Source organism: Protomyctophum parallelum (genome assembly GCF_964188405.1).
Source record: "Protomyctophum parallelum genome assembly, chromosome: 12".
NCBI lineage: Eukaryota > Metazoa > Chordata > Actinopteri > Myctophiformes > Myctophidae > Protomyctophum > Protomyctophum parallelum.
Window position 1 is genome coordinate 14,612,179 of NC_139712.1, and position 24,578 is coordinate 14,636,756.

Sequence of the window (24,578 nt, forward strand, 5' to 3'; positions counted from 1 at the left end):
TGTCCGGCGTATGAATCGTATGAATCTGATCTCAGGTCAGAATGGGTTAAGTAACAGTACTTGAGTAAATGTAGGCCTACGTAGTTACTTTCAATCGTTCAATACAAAAACTTCAGTAACAAAGACTACACGCTTCTCCCCAACATCAGAACTTTGTCCGGAGTAGAATATAATTACAAAAGACAAACAAGACGTTGATGGTGTCTTTTGATGCATGTATAAAGCCAGCCCCCTTCAGCGTGCACTCCGCTCCAGCCCCTCTCCCTTCACACGTGCACGCTCTTAGCGTGGTTGGCCGGGGGGTCGGACATGCTGCCCCCCTGCCCCCTGGAGTAGTAGAAGCTGTTCTCCCGGCGCGGCAGGTTGGCAGCGGGGTCGATGCCGTTGCAGCACAGGATGGCGGAGCCGCCCAGGAGGCAGAGGCCGGAGCCCACCCAGCCGGCGTAGAGGGAGAAACCGAACGACATCAGGCCCTCGTTCTGGTGGGCGCCGATGGGGAACCAGACGGTGGCGACCACGCCGCAGATGGCTATTGGGAGAGACGAGAGAGGAATGATATAGGTAAGCTTAAAGGGCCACTTCACCCCTTTTGCAACCAAAGCTTATTTTAATGATGTTTTAGGACACAAGAAACACTTTCCTGGGGTTTTTTATGTGTATATGTAATCTAAAATATATCAAAATCATATCCACTACTGTAGGGGTGTGTGTGTGTGTGTGTGTGTGTGTGTGTGTGTGTGTGTGTGTGTGTGTGTGTGTGTGTGTGTGTGTGTGTGTGTGTGTGTGTGTGTGTGTGTGTGTGTGTGTGTGTGTGTGTGTGTGTGTGTGTGTGTGTGTGTGTGTGTGTGTGTGTGTGTGTGTGTGTGTGTGTGTGTGTGTGTGTGTGTGTGTGTGTGTGTGCGCTCAGCTGTCACTCTGACTGCGCGCGCGCGCTCAGCTGTCACTCTGACTGTGTGTGTTCTATGCCTGTTGACATATACCTGTCCTCCCCCAGAGGAGGCAGGCCTCGCTGAGAGAGCAGCCCAGGCAGGATGAGGCGAGGCTGGGCTTCAACCTGACCCTCCTTCCCCTGACCCCACTTGTTGCATCGTGGCTACGAGCAGTGTATCCTCTTTCTTCAGTAAAAGTTATACTGTACTATAGTCCATACCCAGTCAAACTGGGGGTCCTTGCAATTAAACGGATTGAGAATCACTGCTAGAGCCATTAACATCCCCGTTCCCTGGCATATCTTTGGGATTTAAATGGGGGGTGGTCCGCGAGCTAATTAGTGTCAATTTGTCGGTCCTTGGCATGAAAAAGTCTATATACTGTACCAACTTTGGCTGGAGTCAGTCCTCCCTCACATACCCATAATCAACATGAGAACCCCTCCCACTCTGGCTCTGCGCTGTTTGATCTCGGATGTGTCGCTGACAAGTCTGACGCAGGGCATGGCCATGAGCATCAGCAGCATGGCTGGCAGACCCAATATCGACGCACAGATCATCAGAGCACGCGCCGTCTGGATGTAAGCTGAGGGAGGCCGAGACATAGAAAGCCAGAGAGACACACACATAAGAGTTACACAAGTGGAGAAAAAAAGATTGAACGCAAAGACATTTTGAATTACGTTGGTCTTATTTTTAATGAATAAAGCATTAGTTTAACCAATCTTTGGAGTATGTTAATACAAAGTGGGGTCTGGGGACCCCCAGGGGTCCTTGGAAGGGTTCTAGGGGGTCCCCAGTAAAATCTAGTTAATCTAGCATAATGTGTTAAACCATGCACTTTATCCCTATTTTATATTACGGCTATTAAAGAATTGCTGGTCTACAACCACACAAAGTGTTGTAATGCAACTTGTGCGTGTAGATCTGCTCTTTTTAAAGAATCTGAAAAGTCTTGAAAACAATCTGAAGATCTTTTAATAATAGAAGTCTTTCTCTTCCACTGTACTTTTCCAGTAAGAAATAGTTCTCCAGTGTTTGATAGCAGGACACTGTCTGGTTTGTTTGAAGCAGACAGCACACCGGATTAGATATGTGCCGCCATCGTTAATGTAGTTTGGACGTCCACCGAGAGAGAGGCAACGGAATGTACACATTATAGGTATAGAACGTACTGTACATATTATTGTTTGGACTTGGGAGAAATATGGGAGAGAGAGAAAATCAACACCTCCAATATGCTGCCTAAGACAGTGGTTCTCAATCGTTTTTATATGAAATTATAAATAATTGATACATATCATTATTCTGAGGACCCCCATTTGAGAAGACTTGTTGTTACATTAGACATACAGTTGTCTACTTTAGATTAGGAGACAACAGTGGAGAGAGTGGTCTGAATTGTTATGCATTCTCTCATTGGGCTAATTTGTGAAATAATAGTGAAATTAAACTTTTTATGTATTTATTTAATATGAATTAATAGTTTCTATCTGCTGAGGACTCACTGGAACCCATTCAAGGGCCACTGGGGGTCTCACTTTGAGAACCACTTGCTTAAGATAGTCAAATGTTGGACCCACACCCATCCACCACTGAGTTGCTGTACAGTGTGCACGCACGCACGCACGCACGCACGCACGCACGCACACACATTTAACATGCATCATGTACAACTGCTTTGATGAACAATTTCAAATCTCTTGCATACAGTGTAAGTTTTTAATCTGCATAACTCTCTCTCTCTCTCCAAGATAGCGGATCTACAAGCTCACAGTGAGCACCATTCGACAGAACATAAAACATGAAATTGTAATGAACATCTATAAGTGTTATTTTACCTAAACATTATAGCATGTAACCTGTCTCTCCAATTTGCACACAAAACATAACCTCCTCTCTCATTCATCCACTAACACTCACATTCTGTTTTTTTCACGTTCACATATTTGCACCGCACATTATTATTTATAGGCCTACCTGGTAAGGTAAGGATCTGGTTGAGCGCGACGCAGTGATAGAGCGCTGGTGAGATGACGCACTCCGCCCAGAGCCCCCGGGACCCCAGCTCGTCCATGCGGACGCATGTGTTCACAGAGTAGTCGCACGTTCGAACCCAGTCGTTGGTCGCCGTGCCGACGATCACCCCGACCCAGCCTGCGCAACTCGCCATGATGCCTGTGATCTGCCTGCACATGAGCGCCATTGGAACCACCGTGCGTAATGTGCGCGTCCTGGAGAAATGATCGCCTGATACGCCTCCCGCAAGAAATAAAGATGAAAATTTGGGAAAAGCTAATTTCGATATTCCGATTGAGGCTATCTTCAGCTGTAGGGTAGGAATTCTTGTTTTTCTTTTCCAGACTCTGAAAAATCTGATTTCTTTACTAGAACTGAACTGAAGTGTAAGTTGTAACTAAAGTTATAAATTAAAAACTTGAAAATAAAAAGTGTAAATTATATATCCTGACTGTATTGCTGTATTCCTGTATTGCGTTCATGTGCCTCTGGCTGGTAGAAAAATGCACAGAATCAGATTGACAGGGTGTGGTAGGGCGGAAAAAAAACAACTTTCAGCCTGAATCTTAAACCAATCAGAACTCTTCTCAGATCCCATTCCTAACCTAAACCAGATATAGAGAACTGCATATCTTAGCTACTTATGAAACAGAACTTGATAGGCGAAAATATTGTTGGCTTCAATAGAAAATCTGAAAATTATGAACAAAATGCAGATATCCATAGAATATTGAAATATTTGTCCCATAATAACCAAACTGAACTGTTTTATTTCGGTGCAACACCACCCACCCCCCCCCACCCCAACAAAACGAGCAGCACATATTTGAGGTCCCGTCTGTAAAGTCTAATAATATGTGATATGAATTTAAATAGCCTGGGTTTATAAAATCCAGATTTGTGTCTGTAAGAATCCTGGTCTCCATATGTCCTGTTCTTATCTGTGGTTTTTGGCCCGTTGGCAGTATAAATTATCTTACTTACCACCGCCCTCTACTGCTGCGTAAACGAAACAGCATCTCATTCCAACATCCTCTCCCGTCTCCACCATTTTAGGTCACAGAAAAACGAAAAGCAAATTGCATTAACTTGATTAATTCATTTATTAAATAATTTCGAGCAGGATACGATAAAAATGTGACAATTAAAGACATCAGTCTCTACCCTGATAGTGACCTTTTTCAAATCCACAAAGACATACTTTTGTCCAGAGGTTAACGTGATATAAAACATGAAACTTTGATTAATCACTTACAAAGTCTACGTGTTATTTTTCTTCTTTGCACATGTTTATGTTTTTTCTACTGAATAGATTTCTCGTTGACCTCAAGCTCTAAAAAAACCAAACTAAAATAGACAAAATTTTCATATATTAAATGTTCAAAATCCTTCGTTGACATAGCTTCAAATTTACACTCTCCAGCCGCTTTGGAAAATATACACAAAGATACAAAAAAACTCCTGCTACAGATGGAGGTTCCAAAATGGCTAACTGCCAATTCCTTACTCCACCTCTCTGCCATTCACATCACTGTCTCCCATCTCTTAAGGCCACCCTCAATTTAGAATCTTATAAATTAAAAATCAATGATTTCTTTTCATATGACTTTTGTTTCTCTCCAGTGCCATGGACTTGGCTTCCATCAGGTCCTCATTCCACAGGAGAGGTGCTTGGATTTCTGGGGGGGGACCCATGACAACACATCAGAATGGACCCCCTAAATGTGTTTAACAATAACGTAAGGTAAGTAGTAGTCATGGGAACCAACATTTCTCGAGCCATGTGGCTTTGAGCCTGTCCAGGCAGCTTTGACGTACAAGTACATCCCCTGGACAAGATGCTAGTATATGTCCCAGGGACCTACCCCTAATCCAGCCCTTGATGCTGAGTGCCAAGCAGGGAGGCATTGGGTCCCATTTTTATAGTCTTTGGTATGACTCGACCAGGGGACTCTGAACCCCGGGTCCTCGACCTACCAGTCTCAGGATGGACACTCTAACCACATGAGCTGGTATTTTATTTATTTAACAATTCATTCAGAGGAATTGTGGAAGCTTTCAAACTGGTTTTATTCCTATGTATTTGACATCCCTGCTATACCCTCCCTTCGTCAAACCACTTCTCTGTCAGACAGGAAATGTCACAGAAAAGTAATTCTAGAGCTTGAACTTTTATTGCCATGTCATATCATATTCCCTCTCTCTCTCTCTCTTTCTCCCTCTGATACACACGTACGTGCACACACACACACGGATGGAATTCAGTAACACAATTGAAGTTCAAACCTCACTCCCGTGAACGTTTCCCTCTCTCCCTTTGCTTTCTCTACCCATCTCCCCCCTCCACCCTTCACTGGTGTCTGAGTGCGTTGATGTGAGCACAGATCTTGAGCGCTGGTCCCAGTTTGATGTTCATGCTGGTCATCAGGTGATCCTCCGTCAGTAGCAGGAGCGCCTGGCCGTCGATCTCCTGCATCCTGAACGCCTCTGCCACCTCACTGCAGCCTGCAACCGCAAGAGAAACCAGTCAAACTATCAGTTTAAAGTACTACTTTAAAGTGTATTTTTAATGCCAATACTTTTGTACTTTTAGTAGTACATTTTGAAAACCAAACTTTTAACAGACTACTTCTACCATAGGGTATTGATACTTTTACATGAATAAAAAATGTGAGTACTTCTTCACTAGTTCAACACACACTGTCAAAATGACACGGTTTGTATCGTACCACAGTTACAATGACAACATAGATGTTTATGTTATGTTCTGAAAGGTGGAGTCACTTGGCATGCTAAAGTAATTGCTCCCCGTCCTGATGAAAACACCTGGTGAAAAGAAAATGGTAAATAGTCAAAAGTAGTTAAAATAATCGTTTGGGAATTTGTAGATCAGCTATTTTCACTATTGCAGAAATTGATTTTAAAGGGTAAGACCACTTTTGTTTTAGGTTTGGGTTGTTTTCTTACCTTATTATGGGCAAACTAGTCCATTCCATAAATTATTTCGAGTTACAATGGAAGTCAATGAGACCCTGTTTTTATTTCTTAAATTGCTAATAAACAACACAACAGTGTTTTGACACTGTTAGTTTTACGTCATCATTATATCACCTATAAAAGAGCGCCCCTCATTTCACACAGGTGTGATTTTTTTGTTGGTTAGTTGCATGTTGCATGAGGTTCTTGCAAATTCACAAAACCTTTCAAAATGTATTTTAAAGATTTATAATCTGTTACATTTTAACAAACAAATTGTGTCATTGCAGTAAATGAGTATCAGCTGGTCACCAGCAGTGCGCAACTGAAAGTCACGTTTTTAATTGGTTGTAGCATGAAGATCTTTGCAAAAATGTTCAAAGTGCTTCGGCTGAATGCAACAAAGCTGCATGGAATGTCTTGGTTAATTGACATACAGTTTCAGTGTATATCCCTTATACACTGAAACTGTATGTTGCATGAACCAAGTTGCATTGAAAGGCTTCAGGCTGTATAAGAACATATATTAGTGTCTTAATCATTAATGTTAATAAAGTGGATCTGATATTGGTTTCATATTAATCCAAAGCAACCTATGACCGCTTGCTATGCACTGCAGCCTTACAGTTCAACTGTGTGAGTTTAGCAACGGAGACGCCATGTAAGCTAGCTCGCACAACACACATACTTTACAAGCCTCAGCATTTTGCGAAACGCTTAATTTGATTAGTAAGCAAAGAAGCCCTGAGCGTCATCTGGCTGCGGTCATGTGTTAACTATTACAACACACCCAAGCCGTAAATCGCGTAAATCACACGTTGCCGTTTACTCTGTGACAGAGATCGTCGTGTGCAAAGAGGTCGAGATTGAGACACTGGGAGGGTTACACTGTTTTCCACTCCCATGTATGGTTACATAACTATAAATCCTAAATACAATATTTTAGCAGCAGATATTTAATATTTTGTATTGTTTGTTGCGCTGTTTGTCCAGTTTGTTTGAGTGTGTGTGTGTGTGTGTGTAGATAAGCTACCTGGCAGTGTGTGTATGAACGCCGTCACTTCCTCCACGCTCCAGTGGGCGGGGACAGACTTGTAGGTGGTGGTCGGGGTCGTCGGGGTCGAGGTGGTCATGGGCGGCTCCGACGCCGTTCTCCTCGTTCTTCTTGCCGCGCTCCGGCGCTCCGCCTTGGTCGTCATGACAACCGCAGGTTCCTCCTCTTCATCTGCCTCCTCTCCGTCCTTCTCCTCCTCCTCCTCTTCCTCCTCCTCCCCCTTCTCCTCTGCTTCTCGCCGGGTGGCGGTCCACAGGACCCGAGGCTGGAGGGAGTCGCGTGACTGAAAAGGTTAATCGGAACTAATAATAAAGTAAGACAATCCCTATTTGGGGCATGTCATTATAGGGGGAAATGTTAAATTATAATAATAAAAAAAAAGAATCAAGCCCTTTTGGGCCAATCCACACCAATGATTTATTTGCAATGTGTTAATGCAATCTTTCGGTGAGCACTTATAACACAGTTAAACAAAATAATGAGAGAGACACAATTCAGAGTTTCAGAGTATTGGAATAAATGTATTCGAATACGGAGACAGTAGTGAAGCGTTACAATGGAACACCGTACTGACTCACCACATCTCAGTTAGACTTCAGCTTAAATACATTACTACCCCCCTCAGGGAGTAGGTGGGTCTTAACACATGACATCAGGAAGACCCCTCCAGACCACACAAGTCACAGGTCAAATGTCAGTGGGGACAGAAAACAGCTTCTCATGGTTTGGTTTATGATGTCCTTAAATGTACAACTTAGGTATTCCACATTTCCTTGACAAATGCTTGCAACTTACAACCACTTGCAACTACTTGTAACCGAGTCCCAAAACAGCGCAGCCAAACACCTGCAACAGAGTTAATTCAGGCCGCTGCAATTTCTCTCTTTAACATATCGCAATGGTTTCATTCCATCGCAAATCATTGGTTCGAATGATTGAAAACGGTTTGTCAAAAAAAGTACAGAAGAGTACAGTTTAATAGAAATACTAAATGCTAAAAGGATTGAAACCTGGGCTTTATTTTGTGTGACATTGGTTCCCTAATACATTCTACGTCTTCGGCAATTACTGGTGGCTCCCTCTTCCTGTTCTATTTGTTCCAGTGAGGAAACCTGTATATCCACATTTTTGGAAACCGTGAGAATGTATTTCTAAATTCCGTCTTTATATAAATCATTGTCTGGGGTCCAATTTCTGTATACTTTTGCATATGATATATACTAACGGTATACTCCTGTATGCATAGCCCAAGTGATGACTGAATATTGTCTAGAATTACAGTATGTGTCCGTACCAGGCGTAATAGAAGGGGTTTCCCGGGGACGGACTCCGCCCGCTGGAGAACTGGTCTGGGTCTCTCTGGGCGACTGCATGCGCTCAAAGCCCGCAAACGCTTAGTCAAACGAACATTAAACCTAAAGAGAGAGAGAGAGAGAGAGAGAGAGAGAGAGAGATATGGAGGAGACAGATAAAAGGGGGCAGAGTGAAATCATGAAACAGCAAGAGTGGAAGAGAACAGAGGAGAAGATAAATGCAAATAGGTGAAAGAAAGTGAGAGAAAAAAGTAACACAGACATAAAGACAGGTGAGCACAGGTTGTCTCTGCATGTGTGCTCTGTACATGACACCTGTGTGTGTGTGTGTGTGTGTGTGTGTGTGTGTGTGTGTGTGTGTCTCCACCACTTCCTGCCTGACATTTCACAATGCACGTGTCATGGTACACGTAATACATTTTGTGAAATGTTTGGAGGTGAACTGTCTTACAATGATTCTCAACCGTTTTAAATGTCAATGCAGATGGCCATGGACCCCATCTGATATAAATATGTATCTCCGGGACCCCATTCTACACTGTTAGGAATCTTCCGCGTCAGGTCCAAATTAGCCTTGGAAACCGCAGGCGTTTTAGGTTCAAATGGAACCTTACGGGTCCATCTGTACACTCTCATGGACCCATAAGGCGCATTTGGACTCCCTGGAGCTCTTCACACCCGACATTGACAACCAGTTATCAATTCGATTTAACCTCCTGACTTAGAGTTTATTTTCTGCAATTTATTTGCATTAATTTAAACTACTGTTAGGCAGCGTAACAGTTGCACTGTCATCTTGATGTATAATATTTTCTCGACGCTTATTCACGTCACTAGAAGACATTTATCTTCTTGAAAGATAACGGAGTCCCGGCCACAAACGATCCACAAAATAATCTCGCTTCCGTTTTAGGAAGGAGGGGGCCCACCCCTTTATGGGTGTTAGCCAATCACACGCTCTTCCTCACCCTCGTGCACAGGAAGTGGAGCAGAAGCGCTTGGAACGCATGAAGTTGTGGGCATGGCCTCTTTTCCCACAGAACTGACAGTGCAGCACCACTCTGTCCTTCTGACCAGAGTCTGAGAGAGAGAGAGAGAGAGAGAGAGAGAGAAGCCACAATGTAAATGTATTTAACTAGCAGGTTATTTAAACAGATGCTGGGTTCATTGTTTACCTGGTATATCCTGTAGTTTCAACGTACAGATTGCAATTTTGATAGTATATTGTATGGACTCATACCAGGTTCTTGGTTTACCTGGGCTCCAGTGTTGTTTTCGTCGACTAAAACTTTGACGAAAAATGTTCGTCGACTACCTTTTTTCACTGACGAAAACTAAATGGAAACTAAATAAAACTAAGCTACGATGACTAAAACTAAGACAAAATATATCGTCAATTTCGTCAAGAAATAAAAACTAGACTAAAATGTTATAGGAAGGGACTAGTGGACAAGAGATCCACTATAAGTCATTTTACACTTGGTTGCATTGCGTTGCGGCTATTTTCAGCAAGTGTAAAATCATCCATTACGACAGCATCAAGGCCCACCAAAATACATTTTAGTCGACTAAAATCATACAATATTTAGTCGACTAAAACAAGACTAACACTAAAACATTCCAAGTTACTAAAACTATTCAAGAGACTATGACTAAAACTAAAATCTGCTGCCAAAAACAACACTGCTGGGCTCTCCTAGTTACTTGAGGCACTACACTGTTTCTCTGCATTGTATGTACGCGATTACCTTGTTTATTGTATACAGTATATGTATTGTCAAATAAATTCTTGTGACCATGGACTAAAAATGTGTTCTAATTCCCAGCCTACAGTGTAAACCAGTAAACGTACCGGTCCCACCAGGGTCATCTGCAGCGCCTCTCTCTCCCTCGTCCGTGTCGGTGGAGTGTTCCAACCGCTCGTTCTCGGGGAACGCTGCCGTCCCATTGGTCCCGTTCACTTCCTGGGGCGGGGGTGGGGTCGTCGACCGTCCAGACTCAACCAGCAGCGAGTTGCGATTCACCTGCAGGCGGGACATCCATCAAAGCTACAACTGAACTGCAACAAGTACTGGCTGAGAAGAGGATATATTTCACCAGTCAGTTGTCTAACTGGTTGTTGTGTGTCGTTGCGTCAGAATCAAACATGATCTTCCACATTTCTCAGAATAGGGACGCTAATGTTCATGAGGTTTAACCTTTACCTTTAATGCTACAAAGCGTGTTTGTGTGTGTGTGTGTGTGTGTGTATTTGTACTACCACCAGTTGTGAGGGCCAAAAGTCCGCAAGTATAGTAGAATTTGAGACATGGTGGTTGATTTCTATCAGACATCTCTTTTACAAGAGAAACCTGTGAGGTCTGGACCTCCCAAGAGAAAGGGTTGTTTTATGGTTTGGATATATGCTTACAATTGATGGGTTAGGATTAGCGATTTAGAGGTTAGATTTATTGGTTAGGGTTGGAGTTGTGCCTGATTTATACTTAGTTGCGTGCCAGTGTCATAGAACAGCAACGCCTTGTGAGCTCAGGAAACGAGTTAGGTTTCCTCCCGACAGTGTGTGTGTGTGTGTGTGTGTGTGTTTGTGTGTGCGTTGGTACCTACAGGGAACGGCTGCAGGCCCTCCTGGATGACAAAGCCCTCCACCAGGTGGGTCAGAACCTGCCTCCCCTCTGGCCACGGCCTCGGAGCCCAGCGCCTGTTGCTCTCGGACTCCTCGTCCTCCACCTGCCTCCCCTCTGGCCACGGCCTCGGAGCCCAGCGCCTGTTGCTGCTCTCGGACTCCTCGTCCTCCGACGGGTCCAGGTTCCCTGCTTCTTCTTCCTGTGACCGGGTGCTTTTGTCAGGCTGGCGCAGAGGCATGACGAGGCTGAGGTTGGCCGCGTGGGCGGGCTGAGCAGAGGTGGGAGGTAGGAAGGGGGTGTGGTCTGAGGACGGAGTGATGAAGGGGGAGGAGGGGGGAGACTGTGACGAGAGGCTGGAGAGAGCTGGAGGCAGCGGAGAGAGAGAGAGAGGAAGATGTTAGCTTGATAAAATGACCACTGCGTCATTCTTATACAGAATAACTTTATTGACACCAGTCTCTGGGGTGTGTGTGTGCGTATCTATGTGCATATCACAGGTGGAAACTCTTCAGATGAATAATTTGCGAAAACATAAAACATAATACGTTGAAATACGAAGATATGCCTACTCGTTTTTTTGCTGGACGGCAAGTGTCAACTATATGCATTATGTATGTGTACATTTGAGCCTCTATGTACATATATAAATATATACTGTATGTGTCAGTGTGCTATGTGTTTATACAGTGTGTGCGCACTGTTTGGAAGAGAAATAAAGGTCAAACTGGAAAGCTTCTGATATATTTTGCCTTTTAAGCTATTATTCCAACTGTGAATGTGTATTCTCCTCTTTGTGTGTTTTATTGCTGTGCAAATACATACACAATGCACATACACAATGCAACGGAGCTAGCAACGACAGACGATAAGACTAAGCTACGCTGTGTTTTGTGATTGCCACCTGATTGGTTGTCCGACTGGGTGGACATGTTCTCACAGAGGTCCTCGTGACCTTTTGGCTCCCTTTGAGCTTCCGCCAGCTTCTGGTTCTGTGCAGACGGCTCTGGCAGCGAGCTTGTCGCTACTAGACCCGGCATTGTGACCTTGGCTTCTGGCGCGCTTGGCTTTTGAATCGTAGCCGGGTGCGAGTTTGGTTCCGGGTTGTTGGGCTCTGAGTTCTGGTGCCGATGGAGGTTCTGAAGGCTCAGGTTTTCGGCCTGGTCCATAGGGTTCTCCCTTTCCTCGTCCTCCGGCTCCTCCTCTTTTTCACCTCCTACTGTCCTCTCTCTCTCCTTCTCTCCTTCCTCGGTCACCTCCATCCGCTCCTCCTGGCCCGTAACACTTTGGGCTTTCTGCTCCTCCGTGACGACCGTCTCCATGATGTTGCTCGCCGGACCCTTCCTCTCCTCCTCCTGCGCCTTGGCCTCCGCTCCTCTTTGGTCATCTCTCACGTTCACCCTCATGTCTTTCCCCACAATGTCCTCGTCTCCACCTCCGCACCTCGGCCCTGTCTGGCCTCCTCTCCCCTTGTCTCTTTGCTCCTCCCCCGCCTGCTTCTCCCCTTGACGGACCAGGAGGCCGTGAGTTTGTGGGGGAGCCAGGCCAATTGGAGGCCCTCCAGGGGAGGAGGGACACAGGAGAGAGGGAGGAGAGGACAGAGGAGAAGAAGAAGAAGTTGTTTTTGGCATTGAGGGGTTCAGAGGTTGTTGAAGGAGATGGGGCGTGTCTCCGCTTCCCAAAGTCCTCTGTAATTGGTTGCCGGGTTCGGGGTTTTCCACGGCGGTAGATGGAGCGGATTGGACTGAGGAGTGCGTGGCATGCACGCTGTTGCCCTGTTGTGATTGGCGGCCCGAGGAGAGGGCGATGATCTGCAGCTGCCTGGCCGCCGAAGGCGAGCGCTCGAACGGGGAGGCGGCCATGGACATCGCGGCATGCTGGGATTGGTTGGCTTGAGATAACGGACAGGCCTTGAGGGCAACCATGTGCCTATTGGTGGGAGGGGCTTGACTGGTGTGGGCGGGAGCGGAGGTGGTGATTGGTTGAAGAGCTGGACTCTGCCTTGGGGGCGCCCCACAGTGGCCGTTAGGAGAATGAAGCCTGGGTCTCAGTGGGACGGCCCTCACCTGAGAATAGAGGGCTAGAGAGAGAGAGAGAGAGAGAGAGAGAGAGAGAACAAATTAAGCAGTGTGATGACAGTTCAGAGGAAAAAAGGGAGAAAAAGAAGAAAAAAGAAAAAAAATCATGACTCATTGCGTTGCTTCTTGTAGATGTTATTTTCTATATTTTTGCGTGTAAAATAAGCCATAAGTGCTTAATTGATTATTTGATTAATCAAAAAAGTTATCAATTACATAATCAATATAATTGATAGTTGCAGTCCGACACATAACACAAACAAAGACAACACTACACCATGCAAATGCCACATGTCCTTCATCACCGTCTCCACGGCAACTTACTGGGAGGCGGGACTGACAGGTGTGGACGAACGGGCATGGACAGGCTCTCCGTTACCACGACGCTGGGCTGTGGCCGTGGCCTGAGGGGCGGGAACAGAGGGCTGCGGCCACGAGAGAGGGGAGGGGGCGCCGAGGAGGAGATGGGGCGTTTGAGACGAAGAGAAGGAGGGATGGTGATGGTCCCTGGAGGAGGAGGCCTCAGGGTTAGACTCTGGAGCTGCGGAGGAGAGGAGAATGGAGGAGAGGATAAGACAGGAGAATGGAGGAGAGAAGAGGAGAGGATAAGACAGGAGAATGGAGGAGAGAAGAGGAGAGGATAAGACAGGAGAATGGAGAAGAGGAGAGGATAAGACAGGAGAATGGAGGAGAGAAGAGGAGAGGATAAGAGAGTAGAGGAGAATGGAGATGAGTTAAAAGAGAGATGCTTCCCTTTAAGACTGAAAATCCATTTGTTATACCTGTCCTGCACATGCAAACACACGCACACAAACATACACACACGCACGCACGCATGCACGCACACATGCACGCACACACACACACACACACACACACACACACACACACACACACACACACACACACACACACACACACACACACACACACAGTGTACATAGTACACTTGCGGAGCGGCTCACCTGAGCAGAAGCAGGAAGGGAGGAAGAGGAAGGACGAGAGGAAGAGGAAGGGCTAGGCCGCATGGCAGACGTGAGAATCAGCTGCCCGACAGAGAGAAGGACAGGAAGAAAGGATAGGAGCATAGGCACAGCAGGCTTTCAAGCAAGTGCTTTAATATGAGAGTAAGAGTGCAAAAGTTAATCAAAATAAATCTATTATAAAAGTTAATCGAAAATATAATAATATAAATAATTTAGCAATATTTGTAATTGCAGGTGAAACGTTTTTTATATACATTTCTTTCTTCTTGTAGATTGCCTATATGTGACGTGTAATATTCAGATATTATATTATAGTGCACTCAGTGTTGCTATTACTAACATCTTGAGTGTTTACAGTGTGCATTATACCATGGTTGAATTGAACTCCCCATGCACAGCAAAATGCCTGAGAGGTGCCTTAGCAACCACAATGTTTCTGGTTGAACTGTGGCTGAAACTGGTCGCTAATTGCCAGAAGCCATGTTATAAATGCAATAATACACTTTACGCTATGCTATGTTACGATTATAGCACAAAATATCATAGCAATTTGTTTTAGCTATGGGTGTTTAATCATGGTGTTACAGCTTAATTATAATGTCACAATCACTAAGTGAGTGCTTTTGTTTGAAATTATGTAATGTATAATGTGTATGCATTCAGCACTTTTTTGGTTATGTATTTTTTTAAACAAAGTTAGTGTGTCTGACTGTGTGTGTGTGTGTGTGTGTGTGTGTGTGTGTGTGTGTGTGTGTATGTGTGTGCGTGCGTGCGTGTGTGCGTGTGTGTGCTCTTGCATATGTGACTACATGCATAATGTGTGTGTGTGTCTGTGTTTATTACCATCTGAGCTCTTAGCAGCGCCTGGTCTTGGCCAGACCCTTTGAGGCCTTTCCCCAGGAGCAATGCCTGCTGGGATACCCTCTGTCTGACAGGTGTGTGGATCTGATTGGCTCTCACAAGACCAGGTGTGCCTAGAGCTTGTGTCACCTGGAACAAACAACAACAAAGCATGTGAGGTATAGAATGAGAATATCTGCACACTTACACTTACGTGTCCAACAAGATTTTCTTTACGCATATTATGTTTTTATGTTTTTTTGTTTACAATGCGAGTGCAGCAGTGTGGCGTGGAGCTGGAGCTGAACTATTTTCAACTTGGGCTTTAGTAAGCGTTGTTTGGCCAGTGCTTTGCCGTTTTCAGCCAGAGGAAAAAAAGCCTCAGTGGACATGCGTTATCATTTCTTAGACGTTATTTAGACTTTGCTACACATCATATTGCACAACAAAAATAGCAGGCATTCAAACTCACAGCGTATCACGTCGCATGAGCTTGTGGATTTGCTATTTTCATACTCGTCATTGGCATGCAACTAAGTACAGTATACCAGGCATTATATTAGACAGACAAACAGTGTGCATGAACGTGCGCACAGGGGGACACCAAGAAAAACAAACAATGCAAATGTTGAGTTTTGAATGCAATGCAAAGTAACCCATGTGGCACTGGCACAGTGACAGATACAGCATGAATGTTGAATGAATGCACACGTCTGCCCACGTGTATAAGAAACTGTGAATGATCTATGTATGTATGCGTGTTTGTGGGTGGGCTGGAAGCCAAGACAGATAAAAAGGAAACGGAGGAAATGAAAAATACTACACTGAAACTGAAACTAAAACAAGGCCTGACCCCGTGACCAAAGGGATTCACAGATTCACAGAGATTCACAGTATACAACTGCTAACCACATCAACCACTTACAAATAGTGCAAATAGTTCCCATGAATCTTTCAAAATGTACAAAATCTTGATTAGCAAATTACATTTAAACAAATATGCTTTCAATACATCTACACTCAAAATCCCTGGCCTGCGAACCGAACCGAGGCGAACATATATATTCAGGTCTGAACGCAGCTTTAGAGTACTACATGTGTAAGTGTGCATGCGTGTCCACACATTGTGACATGCACATTCCATATCTACCTGTCTGCCGGTCGGACTGGCTGGAGTGTGGAACGGTGTGATCGCTGTGGAAGTATGTGTGGACATGGGCCGTGCGTTCCCATTGGTCAGGACGGCGGAACTCTTGGGCGGCGGCGTGGTGGCATCGCTGTGGGTCACAGAGGGAGAGACGGAGGACGCCATAGAGGAGAAGGGCAGAGGAGGAGGAGCGCTGGCCGCCGTGGGGGAAGAGGAGGAGGAGGGGGACACGTTGTTGGACGTAAGCGGGGAGCGAGCCGAGAGACGGAGGGAGGACGAGGAGCTCAGGGCAAGTATCGCCGGGACGGCGGAGGAGGACATTTTGGGCACGCCGCCCATCGGGGAGGGCAGGATGGGCCGGGAGTACGTGCGCAGTATGGGGGTGCCGGTGGAGGTGAGCCTCGGGGGGGCGGGGACCAGGATGTGGGGGGGCGGAGGAGCCCCGACGATGGCTGCCGTCGCCGCCACCGTCTTGGGGACGTGCGCCGCGGCGGAGAGCGAGGGAGCCGGGGTGAGGGGAGGGGGAGGGGGGGAAGAGGTGGGCGTCTGCGCGGGGTGAGTGGAGTCCAGGATGGTGGGGTTGGGGGTGAGCCGAGGCGGGGTGGGGGTGGGAGCGGTGCGGTTATCACCGTTGGTGGCATTCCCATGATCTGATTGGCTCTGCCGGACCGGCTCTCTCTCCATCCTTAAAATAGTTGTCACACTGTGGGAACACAACAGATGAATTATTAAGAAACAAGGGAGAACTCTATATTATTTATTTCAAAACAATACCCATTTATGAAATAAATCCTCACCTGAAGTTCACCATTTGCTATTTTTGTCAATCACAAACATAAATTGACTACTTGTAATAATGACTTTAATTACCAACAGTAATTTTGATATTGCTATCATTTTCCCCCAGATAGTAGCCTAGACTACACACCTTTATACAACTCTGAAATGTGGTCAGTCAAATAACTCCCGTATTTTTTTAATACATTGATTTGAATTTTTGTATTTAATTAGAGTAGACCTGTAGGTCAATTAAGCGACTCCAGCTACTTGAACACCTATACCGCTTTTAAGGGTGTTGTACGCGCTTTATTACCATATCTACTCAGTGAAGCAACGTTTAGGGATTTAGAGCAGCATCAAACCCCCAAATGCATGCATGCCTGGGTATCTATACGGTATATGTTATATATAGCCTACATAAAATATTAGTCCATATATAGCTGGCCTTCAGTCTTCAATCATGCGCAAGGACTCGTGCAGCCAACTTATTGATTCTGAATCTGAACCACCTCGCGTTTAATTAAGGCCTCGCTTGAGAAGAAACATAGCATGGTGCATGGTGTTCTTTTTTTGTTTTTTTTAATAAACCTACAGTACATCAATATAATATAGGCTAATGTACACGAGCACATGGATGTATGTAGTAGCCTAATGGAAGTTCTCAATCAGTCGGGGAGGTGAGAAAAGTCAGCTAAATGCATGCACCATCATCGCGCAAGCAAGCAGGTGCGACACGGGCGCTCAGCATCTGGCCAGTAGGCGACACGTATGTTAACATGCATGTAAGGTAGGCGATCATAACATAGTGACAGCGAACGAACGCAACTGGCAATCCGGGGCCTAGATAATCATAACGGCGATTAAAAAATAAAGATGGTAGACTGTCAGGCAGGCCTCGCACAGAACAAGTCTCCAGCTAATAACATTTCAACAGCTGCGTATTAAACAGAGACCCGTCTCCTCCAAAACGCACAGAGGTCTTCTTTACCTACCCCCGAAATCAGCGACGGTCGGCAAGCTATTATCCCACATCCAGAGGCGTTTGCATGTTTATAGAAAGTCTGTTGACTGTATCTGATCAACGTTTTTTTCTTTTTTCTCCCCCAACTGAAATGGGCGTGCGTAAAACCTCACTTCCTCGTCTGACAGCGCAGGAGCGCGTCACAAACCCCCAGACTGGGATTTCTTTTAATAAGCCCGTAACCTAACATTGCAGCACGAAAGATGCAATGTTTACTACCCAGTCATGTGTGTTTGTGCTTAGGCTATGCATAGGCCACGTGTCGGTATTGGTAGGATGTGCAGAACAGCCTACGTTTAACCACCTAACCTAAGTATTCCGCTTTCTTTGAAGCCAATGCAAACAAGCCATACCTTGCTGCTCCGTCCGCGTTGCCAACCGCAGCAGCCCCGCTTTGGGGCCACCGTGCAACGGCTACGAGTACGAGGAGGGCCTTGCAGTCGCTCGCTCGGTAGTGTGTTGCACAGTGTTGATCCCATAGCTCGGAGAGATCGTCTGACGGATGCGCTGTGCTGCGATTGGCTAGGCCTAGCTAGGCCACTGTCTGTCAACTGTCTTCTATTAACTTTTTCATGTCAATGACCAAAAAATATATTTTCAGATGTAGTCCGGCAGCCGAGGTGGACGGGTCACGGGTGGGAAGTTTGGTATAGTCTTTTTTTATTGGCCTAAAAGGCTAAAATACATGACATTCATCGATGCATGAATGCTGACCGGCTGTCAGTATTGGGCAATTTGTTATAGGCCTATAGGGGTTTCTTGTGACCCTACCATTAACATCCTAACCTATGGCATGCGAAAATGTAAAAAATGTCAAACAGGCTTTCATGATTCTGAATCCATTCCAAGCATTACTTTTGCACAAAATACACCCCTTGGTCTAAAAACGTCCATAGACGCCATGACTCATGACAAATGTCAATGTGATGAGGTCAGCACATTTTGGGCACATTTGGGCAAGTGGCTATGGCTGCTTTTAGCCCAAACCTCATCTCAAACCACTGTTGCGACGCGAGTTCCCCTTGTCAACCAACCAACCAATCACAGCGCGACAGTCTGCCGACTATGGGATTTTGTGTGTACTGTACCTTTTATGGAGGGAGTGGAGAAAGCAGTTTGAGTCAGAGAGGAGAGGAGAAACAGCTCCACTCACAGCATAGGAGGAGTAGAACCACACTGTGGTAATAACTATTAAGAGCTAATGAATAGACTGATTATGACTAACATATTGACTGTCAGTCAGTTTAGCCTATTATTAAATGTATACAAAAATGTTTAAATAATACATTCGTCCATGAAATGAACGAATTAATTGAAGGAATAGCTAATAAAAAGATTGAAAATAAATTATGGCTTTTAAAGGGCTTGATTTCATTCATTGCATGACTAACCAAGCCCACTAGCCCAGGCATTATTTAGCCTAACTGAAATATATGTTTCAGTTAGGCTTGATATTCATATTCCATTCTCTTGCTTTATCCAACCTTCCATTACACTCAGGTTAACTGATATACAGTACTACTAGAGCAGATGACATGATTCACATTTCCTAATAATGATGACTCAATCAGGCAAGCTGGTACACCCATCTTGAGAAGTTGAGATTCTATCTCCCTTTTCTGTGGAATTTTCCTAACCTTCCCGTAGGCCAGTGACATTGACCGCTTCCACGGAACAGTGCACAAACCTTTAGCACTGTTCCACGGAAGAAAATAGAAAATCTTCCTCTAAATGCAATTGCATGGTCAGGGATGCAATATCTGCTCGAACCACCCGTTGAAACCCCAGGCATTACCTGCCATGAACACCGGTCAGGTCGATCGGTCGATCGATCGGTCGGTCGATCGATCAATCAATCAATCAATCAATCAAGGTGAAATTATTATTATGCAGGCTTTCTCATGGTTGCAGCTTAAAAGAGTAAAATATTTTTGACGGGCGCTAGCCCCTTCAACGCCTGGCTTTGTGTGTGCCCCCTATGACATTACATCATGTGGCAGCCAAGTCTATGGACCTTTTGCTTGCTTTGTGGCGACAGGGCCTTCTCTGTGGCTGCGCCCTCCCTATAGCTCTGGAATGCACTCCCCAAACGCATCAGAGATACCCCCTCCCTCCCCCCTGCCCCCCACACATGAGCGAGAGTATAGTGCAGTGTAGTAATGTAGTTCCATTGCCATGCCGGTGCCTCTGTAGAAGGCCTGACTCCATGCTGAATTTCTTCAGCCACATTAGGTAAAATAGGCGTTGTTGTGCATGTTGTCCTGTGTTTGTGTGTGTTTGTGTGTGTGTGTGTGTGTGTGTGTGTGTGTGTGTGTGTGTGTGTGTGTGTGTGTGTGTGTGTGTGTGTGTGTGTGTGTGTGTGTGTGTGTGTGTGTGTGACTAACTGTGAATTCATTAAGAAATTGTTTTGTTTGTTTGTTTTCAGCTACAAAGCTTTCACAGTCATCGCTCCAAACCGCATGAAAAGAAGAGAGATCCAGAAGAGTGAGTCATCACTTTCACATCTACATCTGGGATTGTTTGTTTATTTGTTGTCTGTTGGATTTTTTTTTTTTTTTTTTTTTTGTAATCCTTGTGTGCGACACGTGATTGGCTGGTTTGTGTTTGTCAGAGGCGGAGGAAGAGCTCGCTGCGCTGGAGGAGCTAAGGCTGAGCAAATTAAGCCTATGTATCCATCAACCCCAGCAGTGTTGGTGACTGAGACGCACGCACTCGCACACACACTATAGTTGTTGTCCGATACCATACCATAAAGTTCTGGTATCGGTATTCCAGTCTGTCATACCAATAATTTATCTATGATATTTGATTCTCAGTCATATTTTGATTGCTTCAGTTTGCATTACATTACATTACATTACATTGTGTGTGTGTGTGTGTGTGTGTGTGTGTGTGTGTGTGTGTGTGTGTGTGTGTGTGTGTGTGTGTGTGTGTGTGTGTGTGTGTGTGTGTGTGTGTGTGTGTGTGTGTGTGTCATTGTCTGTATATGCTATCAATGTGTTACCGTCTTTTCTCCTATGTTAATGTGTTGTGCTGTCCTGTGGGAATGTAACCTTCTTCTGAACAGTCAGGGTTTTTTACGTATGCACTTCTTGTGCAGATCAAAGTAAAATGAGGAGGTACGTTTGAAACAGCAGCAACTAGCAAGAGATGCACGCCAGCAGAAGACAAAGACAAGTAAGGTGCGACGATCTTAGCATGAGCATGACAAAATAGATGATGAAATACAATATTAACTGGAAATCATGATTCATGAGGGCTTTGGGAAACAAGAATAACTCACATCATAACTTGTCTTGAGATGGTGTAACAGAGTTGGCACAACTGAATTTACCAAATTGTTGTCAAATTGAAACTCTAGAGAAGTATGGGCCAACATGGAAGGAATTGGTCTTGAAATAAATAAGTCATGTAGGTATGGTATATTCAGAGAAAAACATGGGTTTTGGTGGATTGTGTTTGTGTGTGTTGTTTTGGCCAAACTCTGGGAAAACAAGATGCAAAATATCATTAGTTCAAGACAAGTTCAAACAATTCCCAGTAATGTGGTATTTAACAAGATACTGACAAGTCTTAAAAGGGCTCGTACTCTGGACAAGGTGAGAAGAAAATAAACACCCTAGGATCTTCTACATTTTTAGGGGGGAAAAGAGAAAAATAAAGGGGAAAAAAGGGATTTATTTTATGGTATTTTGGTATTTTTTTATATTGTTTTTTTCCTCTCCCCCTTGTGAAGATTTTGAGCAATGTATGTGAGTGCTTTAAAATGTAATAGGCCTAGGAAGCTTTGTGATCTGCCTGAAAATAATTATTGTAATAAGGTACATTTTGTATTAATAAAAATAAATCATAACTGCTAATCAACTAATCATCTAGGCTAAGCTTAGACCGCTAAAAGCCTTAGACCTTAGACCATTCAGACGTCTAATATAGACCACTATTGCTCAGTGGGTATAGGTCCTCACTATAGTCCCAACATCGACAGTATATAGCCAGGTTGCACCTGGATAAAAAGCTTTAAAATGTCGTTCACATTCACAATATACTGTAAAAGTGGGACAAGCAATGGCTTATTGCTGCTAAAAATGATGTAATTGGTTGATATAGGAAAGGTTGATAATGTCAGCCCATATATCCAACACTTTGGTGGATTTCTACTACCATATTTGCAGCGTTTGTTCATCCAAGGGCTTTCCTTTAGCACCACCCATAGGCCAAAATGTCCAATTGCACAGATGATATCTCAAAATGTAAACTGCATGGTAGCGTGCCAATGGAATATGAAAGACATTTATTCTGCAGGGCTCAAAATGGGGTCCAGGGACCATCATCAGGGTTCCTTGAGGGGGTTCCAAATCCAAATGGACCCTTACAGGGCTATAACCCCCTGAGTTACACTCTTCAACATATATATCAACGAATTAGCAAAAACGTTAGAACAGTCTATACAGCTCCAGGCATCCTCTTGGCAAACACAGAAATCAAATGCTTACTTTACGCAGATGACCTGCTGCTGCTGTCCCCAACCAAGGAAGGACTACAGCAGCAACTTGATCTCCTACACAAATTCTCCCAGACATGGGCCCTGACAGTGAACCTAACCAAGACTAAAATCATGATATTTCAAAAAAGGCCCAGCCGCCAAAACCACAAATTTTTCCTAAATACAATCCCACTAGAACAAACTAAAAACTATACCTACCTTGGCCTAAACATCAGCTGCACAGGGAACTACAACCAAGCTGTAAAGGACCTGAGAGACAAGGCAAGAAGGGCATTCTATGCCATCAAAAGAAACATCAAAATAGACATCCCAATTAAAACATGGCTTAAAATACTGGACTCTGTGATAGAATCTATGGTTGCGAGATCTGGGGACCATTAGCAAACCATGACCTTGAAAAATGGGATAAACACCAAACCGAGACCCTACACACAGAATTCTGCAAATCCATTCTCCGTACCCAGCGAAAAGCAGCTGGCCCTGGAACTCCGGGCACAAACACAAACAGAGCCACGAGATAGAAAACCCATTGGACTAAACCAAATTATAAAACAGCAAAAGGAAAACTATCTGACACACTGGAAAGACACACACAAAAGCACAAAAGCAGAGTAAACTAGAATGCTATCTGGCCCTAAACAGAGAATACACAGTGGCAGAATACCTGAGCACTGTGACCGACCCAAAACAAAGAAAAATCTTAATTAGGTACAGACTCAGTGAGCACAGTCTCGCGATCGAGAAAGGCCGTCATAGGCAGATCTGTATCCCGAGAGAAGACAGACTATGCACCCACTGCACACTAAATGAAGTGGGAACCGAGCTACACTTCCTAACCATCTGTCCATTGTACCAAGACATCAGAGACACATACTTCCCACAGATTACAACCACACACAGAGATTTTGAAAACATGACCAATGACAAAAAACTCCCATGCAGGACATGCATTAGCTATGCACAGACCCACACAAGTGTGCGCACACACGCAGTACGGCATGTTGGTAAAACTTATATTTTTCCATATCACTCACACACACACACACACACACACACACACACACACACACACACACACACACACACACACACACACACACACACACACACACACACACACACACACACACACACACACACACACACACACACACACACAGTTGTGCCAACTCTGTTACACCATCTCAAGCTGTGCATATCCACGGATATCCCAAGCCGTGCATATCCACGGATGCCGTGCATGCCTATTCCGGTAACAAGAAGACTCGCCACTTTTACCCGGGGCGACTCTTCTTCACATTCTGGCGAATTTCTTCACTTCATTGAGAGAGTGTAGGCAAGCGCACCACAGCTCAGTGGACATTAAATATAAGCTACCATGTTTGATAAGTCATATAAAAACATTACTATATTTGAATAATGCCACTAGTGAAATCCCAACTTTTATCGATGCGCCATTGGGCTGAGAACCTTGTGGAGCCTGGCGGTGTACCTATACTTGTGAGGACCTGCTTGGATTCACATGGTGAGTGCGCGTACCGAAAATTCAAAGATCTGCAATGAAACTATAGGCCTATAGATAATTATTCATCGACCAACAGTGCATGCAGCATGACTATGAGGTAATTTAACTATGTGGGATTTCTCCATCGGCATCGAATCGCTCGGAATCGAGTCGTCTTCACTTTCGGGGCGAGATTTTTTCCCCTTTTGGCGAGTCTTCTTCACTTTCCGGGAAGAGAGAGAACTCGCCCCGGGTCGAGTCTTCCGGTATTCCCTATTCCCACTATAGGCTGAGGAAGAAATGCCACTTGACAGTTTTCAAATCAGCCTTATGGTGGCGCTACAACAGGCCAAGTTGCGTCTCTCACACACACACACACACACACACACACACACACACACACACACACACACACACACACACACACACACACACACACACACACACACACACACACACACACACACACACACACACAATTCCACACATCTCGCCCCACAGCGTGGATATCTCGCCCCATCATTCATGACCCTCTTGAGGAGCCTTCTGCTATAAAACTGAATTTCCCCCATGGGATTAATAAAGTTCTACCTACCTTAGTAACTTAGTAATGTTAATGGTTCTTTAACTAATTACCTCTTGCAAGCACGAATGGACAGAATTGTGGACTTAATGCACACAGACATACTTAGTCACACATGCACACACCCTGCACACATGCACACACAGCCTCCTGCAGAGCCAAGCCGTAATACTCATTTATAAAAGACACCTATAAACACAGTATGATTAAAAAGATTTACTGT

The 24,578-nt window shown here is 44.8% G+C and overlaps 2 protein-coding genes across 6 annotated transcripts; both read right to left on the minus strand.

The window, feature by feature from the left end:
• Positions 1 to 21: 21 nt before the first annotated feature.
• On the minus strand, positions 22 to 3,421 carry LOC310867462 (claudin-11-like). Its single transcript, XM_083777574.1, has 3 exons — positions 2,910 to 3,421; positions 1,351 to 1,515; positions 22 to 529 (listed from the first exon to the last, which is right to left on the minus strand). The coding sequence occupies exons 1-3, from the start codon at positions 3,133 to 3,135 to the stop codon at positions 267 to 269; spliced, it is 654 nt and encodes a 217-aa protein (XP_083633700.1). The 5' UTR covers positions 3,136 to 3,421; the 3' UTR covers positions 22 to 266.
• A 611-nt stretch (positions 3,422 to 4,032) lies between these two features.
• LOC310868237 (polyhomeotic homolog 3) lies at positions 4,033 to 18,211 on the minus strand. Of its 5 annotated transcripts, XM_083778572.1 has the most exons (13): positions 17,736 to 17,850; positions 15,967 to 16,666; positions 14,820 to 14,966; positions 13,956 to 14,036; positions 13,315 to 13,531; positions 11,817 to 12,992; positions 11,057 to 11,278; positions 10,896 to 10,993; positions 10,144 to 10,315; positions 9,260 to 9,371; positions 8,273 to 8,393; positions 6,958 to 7,261; positions 4,033 to 5,453 (listed from the first exon to the last, which is right to left on the minus strand). In XM_083778572.1, the coding sequence occupies exons 2-13, from the start codon at positions 16,645 to 16,647 to the stop codon at positions 5,299 to 5,301; spliced, it is 3,486 nt and encodes a 1,161-aa protein (XP_083634698.1). In that variant the 5' UTR covers positions 16,648 to 16,666; positions 17,736 to 17,850; the 3' UTR covers positions 4,033 to 5,298. The 5 variants fall into 5 exon arrangements, with proteins under 5 accessions (XP_083634698.1, XP_083634696.1, XP_083634697.1 ...); XM_083778570.1 differs by lacking the exon at positions 17,736 to 17,850 and adding an exon at positions 18,118 to 18,211 and having other exon boundaries at positions 10,896 to 11,278; XM_083778571.1 differs by having other exon boundaries at positions 6,958 to 7,243; positions 10,896 to 11,278.
• Between the last annotated feature and the right edge of the window lie 6,367 nt (positions 18,212 to 24,578).

Bases quoted from the DNA above. Each gene is read 5' to 3' on its own strand.
- LOC310867462 (XM_083777574.1), bottom strand. From the start codon at position 3,135: ATGGCGCTCATGTGCAGGCAGATCACAGGCATCATGGCGAGTTGCGCA. The intron at 1,516-2,909 runs GTAGGCCTATAA...GGCCTCCCTCAG, and splicing joins CCAGATCCTTACCTTACCAG to CTTACATCCAGACGGCGCGT. The intron at 530-1,350 runs GTATGTGAGGGA...CTCTCCCAATAG, and splicing joins GGTTCTCATGTTGATTATGG to CCATCTGCGGCGTGGTCGCC.
- LOC310868237 (XM_083778570.1), bottom strand. From the start codon at position 16,647: ATGGAGAGAGAGCCGGTCCGGCAGAGCCAATCAGATCATGGGAATGCC. The intron at 12,993-13,314 runs GTAAGTTGCCGT...CTCTCTCTCTAG, and splicing joins CCTGTCAGTCCCGCCTCCCA to CCCTCTATTCTCAGGTGAGG. The intron at 8,394-9,259 runs GTGAGGAAGAGC...CTCTCTCTTTAG, and splicing joins TCCACTTCCTGTGCACGAGG to GTTTAATGTTCGTTTGACTA.